Consider the following 13975-nt stretch of genomic DNA (forward strand, 5'->3'; position numbering starts at 1 on the left):
ATCCAAATAGGTAAGGCTGCTAATAACAGTGCTGTAATTATGGGAGATTTTAACTACCCTGATATAAACTGGGCCAATGAAACTAGTAATTCAGCTAAGGGGGATAGATTTTTAAATGTTCTCAGGGATAACTTCTTGTCACAATTAATAGAGGAGCCAACTAGGAGTAAAGCTATATTGGATTTAGTGCTATCAAACAATACAGATATAATATCAAACATAGAAGTTAAAGAACATTTGGGTAACAGTGATCATAACATGGTCACATTTGAAATCTCTTTTCATATGCAGTGTTTTAAAGGCTTAACTAAGACTTTTAATTTCAAGAAAGCAAAATTCAACGATTTAAGGAAATCATTAAATAATATAAATTGGGACAATGTATTTTCTAATAAAAATACAGAGGATAAATGGATAATATTTAAAAATTTGTTAAATAAATATACATATCAATACATACCATATGGTTATAAAAATAAAAATAAAAAAACTAAGCCGTTATGGCTAAATAAAAATGTGTTAAAAGAAATTAGGAAAAAACGTAGGGCATTTAAATTATTAAAAGAAAATAGTACAGACTCAGCATACAATATTTATAAGGAATGTAACAAAGCATGCAAAAAAGCAATCAAATTAGCCAAAATTGAAAATGAAAAATTAATTGCCAAGGATTCTAAGTCTAACCCTAAAAGGTTCTTTAAGTACATAAATAGCAAAAAATCTAAGAAGGATAATATAGGTACATTAAAATGTGTGGAGGGTAGCATGATAAATAATGACAGGGAGAAGGCTGAGGTACTAAACCAGTTTTTTTCTTCAGTATACACAAGAGAGGAACCATTGAATGATACTTTGGAACAGAATAGAACATGCCAGTCCATACCACTAACTGGGTTTTGTTTAGAGGATATCAGGAAAAAACTAAAAAATATTAAGGTAAATAAAACTCCAGGCCCAGATGGAATACACCCAAGGGTGTTAAGTGAATTTAGCACTGTTATAGACAAACCTTTACTCTTAATTTTTCAAGACTCATTATCCTCAGGCATGGTACCCCAGGATTGGCGTAAAGCTGATGTGGTGCCACTCTTCAAAAAGGGAAGCAGGGATGATCCAGGAAGCTATAGACCAGTTAGTCTGACATCAATAGTGGGGAAGATATTTGAAGGGATTATAAGGGATTATATTGATGATCATATTCGTGTAAACAAGATTATGAGTTCTAATCAGCATGGCTTTAGGAGAAATAGATCATGTCAAACTAATCTAATTAGATTCTACGAGGAAGTAAGTAAAAATATAGATAAAGGGGAATCAGTTGATGTGATATACTTAGATTTTGCAAAGGCATTTGATACAGTGCCACATGAGAGATTAATGCACAAAATTAAGGGACTGGGAATAGCTGAAAATGTTAGCTCATGGATAAATAACTGGATAAAAGATAGGGAGCAACGAGTAGCAGTAAATGGATCATACTCAGATTGGACAAAGGTAATCAGTGGCGTCCCCCAGGGATCAGTACTGGGCCCTGTTCTTTTTAATATTTTTATAAATGACTTGGAGCAAGGATTAAATAGCGACATCTCTATTTTTGCAGATGATACTAAGTTAAGTAAGGTCATTAGGTCAGAGCAGGATGAACTCTCTTTGCAAAGGGATTTGCTAAAATTAGAACTATGGGCAAGTGAATGGAAAATGAGATTTAATACGGAAAAATGTAAGGTTCTACATTTTGGAAGTAAAAATAAGCAGGCTATGTATTTTTTAAATGGGACAAGACTTAGCCAAACACAGGAGGAAAGGGATTTGGGAGTAGTAATAGATAACAAGCTAAAGATGAGTGCACAATGCAGGGCAGCGGCTTCAAAGGCTAATAAGATACTAGCATGTATTAAAAGAGGCATTGATTCAAGGGAGGAAAGCATAATTCTGTCATTATATAAAGCCCTGGTAAGACCTCACCTTGAGTTTGGAGTGCAGTTCTGGGGACCGATTGCTAAAAAAGATATTGCAGAACTAGAAAAAGTTCAGAGAAGGGCCACAAAGCTAATAAGGGGATTGGAGAAATTAACCTATGAGGAGAGGCTAGCCAAACTGGGTCTGTTCTCTTTAGAAAAAAGGCGCTTGAGAGGTGACATGATTACTTTATATAAATATATTCAAGGCCCATATACAGAGATGGCAGAAGCTCTTTTTATTCCAAGAAAATTGGTTCTGACAAGAGGTCATAATTTAAGGTTGGAGGAAAGGAGATTTAATCTCCTGCAACGGAAATGTTTTTTCACTGTAAGAGCAATAACATTGTGGAACTCATTACCAAAGGAGGTAGTGAATGCCAATACCATAGATACATTTAAAAATAGTCTGGATAAATTTCTGTATATAAACAAAATTCATGGATATGATTGCTAGTATTAAATGGGTCACATTTTAATGGGGTTATTTAAGCTTAACTGGAGCTTTTTGTAAGTATTTTAGATTTGTATAGGTTGAACTCGATGGACTTCAGTCTTTTTTCAACCTTATCTACTATGAGATTGTGTGGTGTGTGTGTGTTGTACGAGAGTGTGTGTGGTGTGTGTGTGTGTTGTACGATAGTGTGTGTGTGTTGTACGATAGTGTGTGTGTGTTGTACGATAGTGTGTGTGTGTTGTACGATAGTGTGTGTGGTGTGTGTGTGTGTTGTACGATAGTGTGTGTGGTGTGTGTGTTGTACGATAGTGTGTGTGGTGTGTGTGTGTGTTGTACGATAGTGTGTGTGGTGTGTGTGTGTGTTGTACGATAGTGTGTGTGGTGTGTGTGTGTTGTACGATAGTGTGTGTGTTGTACGATAGTGTGTGTGGTGTGTGTGTGTGTGTTGTACGAGTGTGTTGTATGAGTGTGTGTGTTTGTTGTATGAGAGTGTGTGGTGTGTGTGTTGTATGAGAGTGTGTGTTGTGTGTTTGTGTTATATGAGTGTGTGGGGGTTTATGAGAGTGTGTGTTGTATGAGAGTGTGCGTGTGTTGTATGAGTGTGTGTGTGTTACATGAGTGTGTGTGTTGTATTAAAGTGTGTGTGTGTTGTATGAGATTGTGTGGTGTGTGTGTCAAATGAGATTGTGTAGTGTGTGTTGTATGAGAGTGTGTGTGGTATGTGTGTCATATGAGATTGTGTGTGTTGTGTGAGAGTGTTTGTGTCATATGAGATTGTGTGTGTGGTGTGTGTTATTTGAGAGTGTGTGTGTTGTAAGAGAGTGTGTGTCATATGAAATTGTGTGTGTTGTATGAGTGTGTGTGTGTTGTATGAGAGTGCGTGTCATATGAAATTGTGTGTGTTGTATGAGAGTGCGTGTCATGAGATTGTGTGTGTGTGGTGTACGAGAGTGTGTGTGTTGTATGATAGTGTGTGTGTTGTACAAGTGTGTGTGTGTTGTATGAGAGTGTGTGTTGTATGAGAGTATGTGGTGTGTATTTGTGTTATATGAGTGCGTGTCATATGAGTGTGTGTGGTGTGTGCATTTTACGAGAGTGTGTGTGGTGTGTGTGTGTTGTACGATAGTGTGTGGTGTGTGGTGTGTGTGTTGTATAAGTGTGTGTGTGTTTGTTGTATGAGAGTGTGTGTGTTTGTTGTATGAGAGTGTGTGGTGTGTGTGTTGTATGAGAGTGTGTGGTGTGTGTGTTGTATGAGAGTGTGTGGTGTGTGTGTTGTATGAGAGTGTGTGTTGTATGAGAGTATGTGGTGTGTATTTGTGTTATATGAGTGCGTGTCATATGAGATTGTGTGTGGTGTGTGCATTTTACGATAGTGTGTGTGGTGTGTGTGTGTTCTATGAAAGTGTGTGTTTGTTGTATGAGAGTGTGTGGTGTGTGTGTTGTATGAGAGTGTGTGGTGTGTGTTTGTGTTATATGAGTGTGTGTGTGGGTTTATGAGAGTGTGTGTTGTATGAGAGTGTGTGTGTGTATTAGAGTGTGTGTGTGTGTTGTATGAGAGTGTGTGTGTGTTGTATGAGTGTTTGTGTGTTGTATGACAGTGTGTGTGTGCGTTGTATGAGTGTGTGTGCATTGTTTGAGTGTGTGTGTGTGTGTGTTGTATGAGGGTGTGTGTGGTGTATGAAAAAGTGTGTGTGGGGGGGGTTTATGAGAGTGTGTGTGTGTTGTATGAGAGTGTGTGTGGTGTTTGTGTTATTACTATTTACAACACTTACAAGTTTGACTACAATCAGGAATAAAGTACGCACACATTTTAGTCACTTTGCCAAAAATTGCAGCTATCTTGTTTATTACTTCATACATTTTCAGACCTAGCATAAAAATAGGGTCACAAAGGTATGTGGTGTCATTGCACTGGGTCTTGGGAAAACAAGTTTGAAGAACCCTGTTCCACACTTCTGATGTCAGTCTTACTTGTCTATCATTTCTAGAATCAGCCCTGCTTCTTTTAAGATTAAAACCTTTATTAGATAAAAACACTTTTTTCTTTAATACAAATGCCAGAACCAAACAACTGTATAACTTTTAGAATTTGAATATCGTATTAGCTTTGCTAAAGGGTTGTCACATAATACACTGGGCTGAGTAGCTGAGAACACACCCTCTGTTGAAAAAAAATAAACTTTCAGTTTCCTTTCTTCTCACTAGATACAAGCATGGCGTCTGCTGATCTGAGAGAGGAGCTAACCTGCTCTATTTGCCTGAGCATTTATACAGATCCTGTAACTCTGAGCTGTGGCCATAACTTCTGCCTACCTTGTATTGAGAGTGTGCTGGGTACCCAGGAGGATTCTGGGGATTATACCTGTCCTGAGTGCAGAAAGAAATTAATTTACAGACCTGAGATGCAGAGAAATGTGACACTGTGTAATTTACTAAAACATTTACTCCCTAGTTATCAAGAGACTGATACTGGGATCTTCTGCACTTACTGCATTCACCCTGCCTTTAAATCTTGTCTGCTGTGTGAGGCTTCTTTTTGTGATTTCCATTTGAGAAGACACAGTAAGTCTGATGAACATATCTTAACTGAACCCACTACTTCATGGGGCAACAGAAAATGCTCAATCCACAAGAAACTCCTGGAATATTACTGCACTAAGGATGCTGCCTGTATCTGTGTGTCTTGCTCCCTGGCTGGAGAGCACAGGGGACACCAGCTGGAACTGCTAAATGAGGCTTCTCAAAAGAAAAAGAATAAACTGAGAAATCTTCTGCAGAAACTAACCAGAAAGAGAGAGAAGACTGAGAAAAGAGTCCAGAGTCTGCAGGAGCACAGGAGAGGGGTGCAAGAGAAAGCAGCTGGTGTAACAGAGCGACTCACTGCCCTGATTAGGGACATCAGGAAACAACTGGAAGACCTAGAGAAGAGAGCCCTGAGTGACATCACCCGGCAGCAGGAGCAGGTTTTACTCACAATCTCTGATCTGATCCAGCAGCTGGAAAAAGAGAAGGACGAGCTGACCAGTAAGATGTTTCACATTGAGGAGCTGTGCAACATGACTGACCCATTAACTGTCCTACAAGAACAGGAATCACACAGAGATGACTTTTGTGGTGCCTGGAAGGGAGATAATGAGCTCACACAGAGAGGTGATAAACAGGTCCCTGCTTGGGGGGATCTGGCTGAGGGTCTAATTTCAGTGACCTTATACAGAGGTTTAGCTGATATTGTGACTGATGTAAAGAAAGGGTTCTATATGCAGGTGACATCAGACATTTTAATGGATATGAACACAGCTAATAATAATGTTATTGTATCAGGTGACTGTAAAAGTGCATCCTGGTCAATAATAAACCAGGAACGACCAGAAACACCAGAGAGATTTACAGATGCTTCTCAGGTATTAAGCACCAGGAGCTTTTCCTCAGGACGACATTACTGGGAAGTGCAGACCAGTGAATCAGGGGACTGGAGTATAGGGTTTTGTTATCCTAGTATGCAAAGGAGGGGCACTGTGTCTCATATAGGAAATATGTACTGGATACTGAGCAATTGTCATGCTGAGAATGATAAACATGATGATGATGACAGTGATGCTAATAATGACAAAGATAAGGATGATGAAGATGATAACAGTGATGATGATAATGATGATGATGATAATGATGATGATGACAGTGATGCTAATAATGACAAAGATAAGGATGATGAAGATGATAACAGTGATGATGATGATGATGAAGATTATAATTATGATGATGATGTTGATAATAACAGTGTTTATGATGAGGATGATGAGGATGATAACATTGATGATGATGACAATGATGTTGATAATGAGGATCTTTCTAATATACATTTGGATGTTGCAGTACCACATAAAACCATATACACTTCATTACATCAGTCTCTATCATGTGACAGAGTAGGAATACTGCTGGACTATGAGGCTGGGCGTCTGTCCTTTTATGAGCTGTGTGACCCAATCAGACACTTACACACATTCATTGACACCTTCACTGAGCCTCTTCATGCTGCATTCTGGGTATGTGGTGATGGTGCCTGGGTGAGAATCATGAGCTAGAAATATTAATCACTGCCCAGCAAAAGGAAAACCATAGCTGTAATACAATGTATGTTTTCCTATTACATTAGGTCCCCTCTTTGATCTTACATATAAAAATACATGTTCCTATGTTATGTAGCTAAATAAGTAATTATTTTAATAACTCATATAATAAGACATTCCGCAGTGAATTTCTATCTATTATCTATCTGTCTGCCTATTATCTATCAATTGGTCTATATATTCTCACTCTCACACTCACACACACTCTCTCTCACTCACTCTCTCTCTCTCTCTCTCTCTCACTCACACACTCTCTCTCTCTCTCTCTCTCTCTCACACACTCTCTCTCTCTCTCTCTCTCTCACTCACACTCTCTCACTCACACTCTCTCTCTCTCTCTCTCTCTCTCTCTCTCACTCACACACTCACTCACTCACTCTCACACTCACTCACTCTCACACTCACTCACTCACTCTCACACTCACTCACACTCACTCACTCACTCACACATTCACTCTCTCTCTCTCACTCACACACTCTCTCTCTCTCTCTCTCTCACTCACACACTCTCTCTCTCTCTCTCTCTCTCTCTCTCTCTCTCTCTCTCTCTCTCTCTCTCTCTCTCTCTCTCTCTCTCTCTCTCTCTCTCTCTCTCTCTCTCTCTCTCTCACTCACTCACTCACTCACTCACTCACTCACTCACTCACTCACTCACTCACTCACTCACTCACTCACTCACTCACTCACTCACTCACTCACTCACTCACTCACTCACTCACTCACTCACTCTCACTCACTCACTCTCACTCACTCTCTCTCTCACACACTCTCTCTCTCTCTCACTCACACACTCTCTCTCTCTCTCTCTCTCTCTCTCTCTCTCTCTCTCTCTCTCTCTCTCTCTCTCTCTCTCTCTCTCTCTCTCTCTCTCTCTCTCTCTCTCTCTCACTCACTCACTCACTCACTCACTCACTCACTCACTCACTCACTCACTCACTCACTCACTCACTCACACTCACTCACTCACTCACTCACTCACTCACTCACACTCTCTCTCTCTCTCTCTCACACTCTCTCTCTCTCTCACACACTCTCTCTCTCTCTCACTCACACACTCTCTCTCTCTCTCTCTCTCTCTCACTCACTCACTCACTCACACACTCTCTCTCTCTCTCTCTCTCTCTCTCACTCACACACTCTCTCTCTCTCTCATTATGCTATAGTAAGGAATATGCAGATATTAAAATGTATTGGTTTTATAATATGTAAATGATTACTCCAAAGTTTGTTCTTTAACTAATAATTCACGTTTAGATAAATCAAGTCAAGTTCCCTGATGTAGTGTAATGTTCTAATAATCATTTATTAATAAACATATTCACACGTATTGCTGCTGTGTTATTTAGCTATGGCCTCAGCAAGTCTCTTACTGTATAAACCTCAGCAGATTTAACCATGATTAACTCACACAGATACTGATGTATTTTGAAGCACATCCTTCAATAGAAAAAATGATGCTGATGTTAGCTCATTAACAGCAAAATAAGTGATAATTAATATTAGCCAATCATTAAAGCGACAGTAAAGTCATAATTAGTTATTCAAGATTCAGATAGAGAATACAATTTTAAACAACGTTCCAATCTACTTCTATTATTTCATTTGCTTCCTTCTCTTGTTATCCTTTGCTGAAAGGTTTATCTAGGTAAGCTCGTGAGCAGCAAATAACCTAGGTTCTAGCAGCTGATTGGTGGCTGCATATATATACTGATTGTTATTGGCTTACCCATGTGTTCATTTAGAAACCAGTAGTGCATTACTGCTCTGTCAACAAAGGATATCAAGAGAATGAAGCAATTTGATAATAGACGTAAACTGGACAGCTGTTTAAAATTGTTTGTTCTACCTAAATCATGTCCCTTTAATGCAAACTTACCTTATCAAGTGATGCTAAAACATAAACACACAATTACACCCAGAAGAAAGTGTGATGCTCTATATAGTAAATAACACTACAAAGAGCAGAGGGGGATTACCATATATTCATAATATCATACTTCGAGTTGAGACCATTAGGGATACGGGTGCTCATTGTGAAAATATTATGAATATATGGTAATCCCCCTGGTACCATAATGTTAACCACTATCAATTACATCAAGCCTCACTTATATATGCGTTTCATGCATACAGTAGTACCTAATACGTTTAAATATGAGTATAGACTTACTTTAGAAAATACATTTAGCATTTAGCATTGAGTTTAAGCAATTGCCCCCCCTTTAGTATTCAGTGAGTGATCTAACAAGTTCACTTAGTTACTATTATGCCTTTGAGATTATTTTGGATTATACTGAGGGTCAGGGTATATAGGATGTATCTACTCTTATTCTTTGCTCCTTTTTTGTTTCTCAATACTTTGCATATATTGTATTGTACAGTTGATTCTCTAGTATATGTAAGGCTTATGTTTCAGTAAATTAGAAATTTCTCTCATATTGTTCAAATCGTGTGTATTCTATCTGCTTTACCTTATTTTTCACTTTACTAGATTCAGTATATTAGTATGTTAGCTTAGTGCTCTAATTGCATAGGAGATCTGTGTATTATTTAGTATTGTATAGAGTAGTTAAGCAACAGGTGTGTCTTCTTTTTCTTAACCAATTAGATTTTAGGTATGGGTATATTATAGGTGTGACACATAGCACTACAGGCTATGACTACGGCTCCAAGCCGAAACGCGTAAGCCAGACAGTGCCACACCTGGTTTGCTTTTATCTGTGTGTTGCCTTTCGCTTTTAAACACTGTTTGTTTAAATAAATAAAGACTTTTATTCACAATCTCCAGGATTACTACTATTTTTTCCTTATGACATCTTTATTTCACACATGTAATATTGTACTTTTGTACTCTTATTTAGGGCCGGATTATAAGTAGAGTGCAAAATATTGCTTTAGCTAAAGCGATATTTGCGCTCCACTTTGTAATACCAGCACACGCTAATGTGCACTGGTATTACAAGTTGACAGCAATGCGAACATGAGCTCGCATTGGTATTGCGCTCACGAGAGCACGCTTCCATAGGCTCCTATGGGAGCCTCGTTCTCATGCCATGAGACAAGGCATGAGAACTTTGTGCAGCAGTGATGGCAGCAAAGTGTAAATATATACGTATGTATCTGATTATATATATATATATATTTATGTGTTTTATATGATTATATACATATATATTTATGTGTTTATATGACTATATACAGATATATTTATGTGTTTATATGATTATATACATATATATATTTATGTGTTTATATGACTATATACAGATATATTTATGTGTTTATATGATTATACATAGAAAGAGATTCCGACATCAATCGATTCTTTAAAAGTACAAAGTCTTTATTGGGATATCTTAAAACAGGAACACAGCAAACAGTTGGTCCAGTGGACCTAGGCGCAGCACGCAGGCATATGCGTTTCGGAAGTAAATTCCGTAGTCACAGCCTATGTGCTAAACCCCCACATCCAGTTTAAAAACCTAATAGGCAAATGTAATAGGTTAAAAACAAACCAACGCCCTAGTGTCACTGACCAATAGTATGTAATTATCAATTAAGAAATTCATGTCTATTCTCTAAGAGAGCAACTTGATAGCACTACCTTCACATTTAACCCATGGTGAAATGTATCAAAAGAGTAAGGAGAAATTAGTACATAAAGTAACAAAAAACCTATGGATAGATAAATAGAGAGGAGAATCAAACTAAATATATACATTCTGACATAGGTAGCATGTTCGTGCTGCATATACATATAAGCAGAATATATATATAAAATGCAGTATTAGTATAGTAAATACAGATATGCGTAAAATAAGAACACAATAGGGCTGTACACATTAGTAGCATCTACAAGACAATATTTATGTGTTAAATACCAGTCCCAAAATTTAATCATTAAAAAATATTTTTTTGCATATACCAATACAGTGCTAATAATGAACAGATTGTATGTTAACAATAGCATCTAAATAGGATATAAGCATGGAATATATGGAACAATAGTAGCTAGGTGTGTGTAAAAGCCATACACTAGATAACGGAGCTTATCATGTAATGTAGAGCTAGATAAGATATGTTTAACATGCATATGAAGTTCATTATAGACACCTGCATTTGTTAGTGCAAAGAAGTCAAGATTTAAATAATTATTAGGTGTATTTGTACACTGGATACACTGTCGAAATTGCTGAAGGTATAACTATAACTATAAACCTTGTGTAACATAACAGAGCACTAAGAAAATATGTAAGAATGTGTATACAGGATAATAGCCTAAGGTCATAGCAGATCAGGCCAAAACACATACTATAGATGACTTAATATATTATATTTGAATGTTAGTATTTAGGTGCTTGTACTTTAAATGGCAAAAAATGGACAGAGGATACTCACTCCCAGTGATTGATAATATCAAACCTGGAGTTAACTCCATTTGGTAACCTTGTATCTAAGGTGAATATCCAATAAGCTTCCCTTCTAGCCAGTATAGTGTCAATGTCCCCACCCCCGATTGGTCTGGTGATCTTCTCTATAGCACAGCATGAAAAGTATTTAAGATCATTATTGTGAAAAGCACCAAAGTTTTGGACTATAGGTGTAGTTGCTCTATTCTGTTTGAATGATGATAAATGTTCACGCATTCTAGCATTGAGATCTCTGGAGGTGAGCCCCACATACTGGACATTGCAAAGGGAACATTCAATGAGGTATACGGCATATTCAGTGGTGCAATTCATACAAGTGCCAATATCATAAGTTTTGTGTGTAACCTTGCTAGAAAAATTCTTAGTCACTTTGACATAATCACAAGGTTTACATTTTCGTCTGCCACATCTGTACATGCCAGTATGCCTTAACCAAGATCCCCTTGACTCTTCCTTTGATTTGAGTAATGTGGGTGCCAGAATATTACCCAAAGTTGGGCTCCTCCTGTATGAACATCTGATGCCATTTTTGACAGTGTTGATTAATTTATCATCAGCAGAGAGGAGTGGAAAGTGCTTACGGACAATTTTACAGATGTCATGATATTGTGCACTATGATTAGTAACAAAAGTTACACCTTTAAACACAGTCCTCTCAGCGGATTTCAGATGAAGAAGGTCTTTCCTCTCTATAGCGCTCACTGCCATTTTGGCTCTATTCACTATAGCTTTGGGATATTTCCTACTGATTAAACTCTGTTCAAGATCTACAGATTCTTTTTTAAACTGTACAGAGCTTGTGCAGTTTCTTCTAAGCCTTGTGAACTCACCTTTCGCAATAGCGAAAGGGACATGTTTCGGATGGCAGCTTGTGCCTTGGAGCAGAGAGTTTCCTGATATCGGTTTTCTATATACAGTAGACTCAATTTTACCCTGAGGGTTGCTCCTTAATGTCACATCAAGATAATTTATGCTGTGTGTACTGTACTCTCAAGTAAATTTGAGATTAATATTATTCTGATGTAGATATTCCAGAAAATCTGGAATAATCTCCTCACCACCTGTCCAGATAAAAATGAGATCATCTATATATCTCTGATAAAGAGATATATGATCTCTAAAAGGGTTGTTATCTCCAAAGATGTGGTAGAACTCCCACCATCCTAGAAATAAGTTTGCGTAGGAGGGGGCAAACTTCGCCCCCATAGCTGTACCACATCTTTGGAGATAATAGGTGTCTTCAAACTTGAAGAAATTGTGGGTCAGAAGAAACGTGAGTACTTTAAGAATGTAATTTTTAAGATTACGGTCATAATCCGTAAAATGGTCTAGAAAAAAAGTCGCGGCTTCTACTCCCCTAGAGTGTGGAATACTCGACTAAACAGATCCTCTACGCTGCTCCAAGGCTAGAGCCGACAGTCTCCTCCACTAACAGAGTAGCGTGCTGCAATTGTTTGGGGCGTGAGCTGAATGTTGTGACGTGGTGCACGCTTGACGGCTGAGCAAGCCGTAATACCAACTCCAGAAAAACCACGTTAAAGCAGCACTCTTTAAGGAAAGATAAAAAGTCACTTTATTAAGGTCCTTTAAAATAACACATTCCAACAATGGGGGTAAACACAAGACATCCTTACGCGTTTTGTGCCCAACTGGCACTTAGTCATAGGATAATCTGAGTGTCTACTGCTCCACACCTTTATACGCTAAACGCCCAAAGCAATCAGCTGAGCACCATTAGCCATAATGTATTCTTAAAGGGATGGAGGTTTTAAAAAGTGATGACATTCTATCACCTTTAATAGAAAACATTAGATTTGTCTCAAAAAAACCCACCAACCTTGGCAAGCAAATTGTCTCCAAGTTTGGTATATCGTAAAGGTAATCGTACTGGAACTAACTGGTTCAATAAAAAAGGCACTTTCAAGTGTGGAGTTAGTAATTGTGGTACGTGTGAACACATTGTGAAAGGTGAATCCTTCAAAAGTACCACAACAGGGAAAGAATATAAAGTTAACCATTATGGAAATTGTAGCACGGAGTACGTTGTGTATCTCTTGGAGTGCACAATTTGCCATGAACAATACGTTGGTCAAACGACTCGTAGTCTGAGAACTAGAATTGGAGAGCATAAAAGAGATATTAAGAACTATAATAAGGACTCTGGAGTGGCTAGACACTTTAATTGCTTTCATTTTTTGAACAAACCTGAAATAGGAGTTAAGATAATAGATTTAGCCAAATTGCCACCTAGGGGTGGAAACAGGAACAAGATTTTACAGAAAAAAGAGCTTTATTGGATATTCATGTTGAGAACAAAAATGCCATTCGGCATGAATAAAGAATGGGATATGAGTTATTATGTGGATTGAAGATGTGTTTTAAATGCATACCCTCATATACTCTTGCATTTATATCCTTGTTGTATGTTGGACTTCAGGGTTCTTGCTTATCATTCTCTCTTCTTTTCTCTTTTCTCTTTTTTGTATCTCTCTATATCTTTTCTTAGGTATCAAAGGATAATTGAGAATTATTTGATCTAGCATTTCCTGTTTTGGATATAATAGTATTCTGCTGCATTGGGTGAAATGTCATATATATGAATCTATTGATGTGATTCATTACATATTTTATATGAATGACAATATGGCAAAATCACAGATTCCAGCGGAAACTATATTGTTTTTGAAAAATAATTATCTTGTGGTATTGGGTGAACTGTCATGCATATGAATATTTTGATTGGATCAAAAATATATTTAATACAAATAACAATGTGATATATACATTGATTATGATATATTTACATGACATATTCACAGAATTCAGCAAGATAAAACTTCATCTCATATATGAGATGGAGATATACAAATTTCTATAACTTTGTAATTTCTTCTATAACGTTGTACTTGGGGTTAATAATATTTGTATAATGTATGTTTATTCCCTTGTCTAATTTTGGCAGGTTTTGTATAAAGTTATACATTCATTTATTTATGTGTG

The 13975-nt window shown here is 37.4% G+C and overlaps 1 protein-coding gene across 2 annotated transcripts in view; it reads left to right on the plus strand.

The window, feature by feature from the left end:
* Positions 1-13975, plus strand: part of LOC128666786 (E3 ubiquitin-protein ligase TRIM39-like) — a 100138-nt gene that overhangs the window by 51051 nt on the left and 35112 nt on the right. Inside the window, exon 2 of one of the 2 annotated variants that reach the window (XM_053721582.1) lies at positions 4621-7048. The exons of the other annotated variant lie outside the window; for it this stretch is intronic. Coding sequence (XP_053577557.1) covers positions 4629-6500 — 1872 coding nt within the window. The 5' untranslated portion in view covers positions 4621-4628 and the 3' untranslated portion in view covers positions 6501-7048. Of the gene's footprint in view, positions 1-4620; positions 7049-13975 lie in introns of those variants that run through there. 2 annotated transcript variants of the gene reach the window in all.

The sequence above is a fragment of the Bombina bombina genome, chromosome 7 (genome assembly GCF_027579735.1).
Source record: "Bombina bombina isolate aBomBom1 chromosome 7, aBomBom1.pri, whole genome shotgun sequence".
Lineage (NCBI taxonomy): Eukaryota > Metazoa > Chordata > Amphibia > Anura > Bombinatoridae > Bombina > Bombina bombina.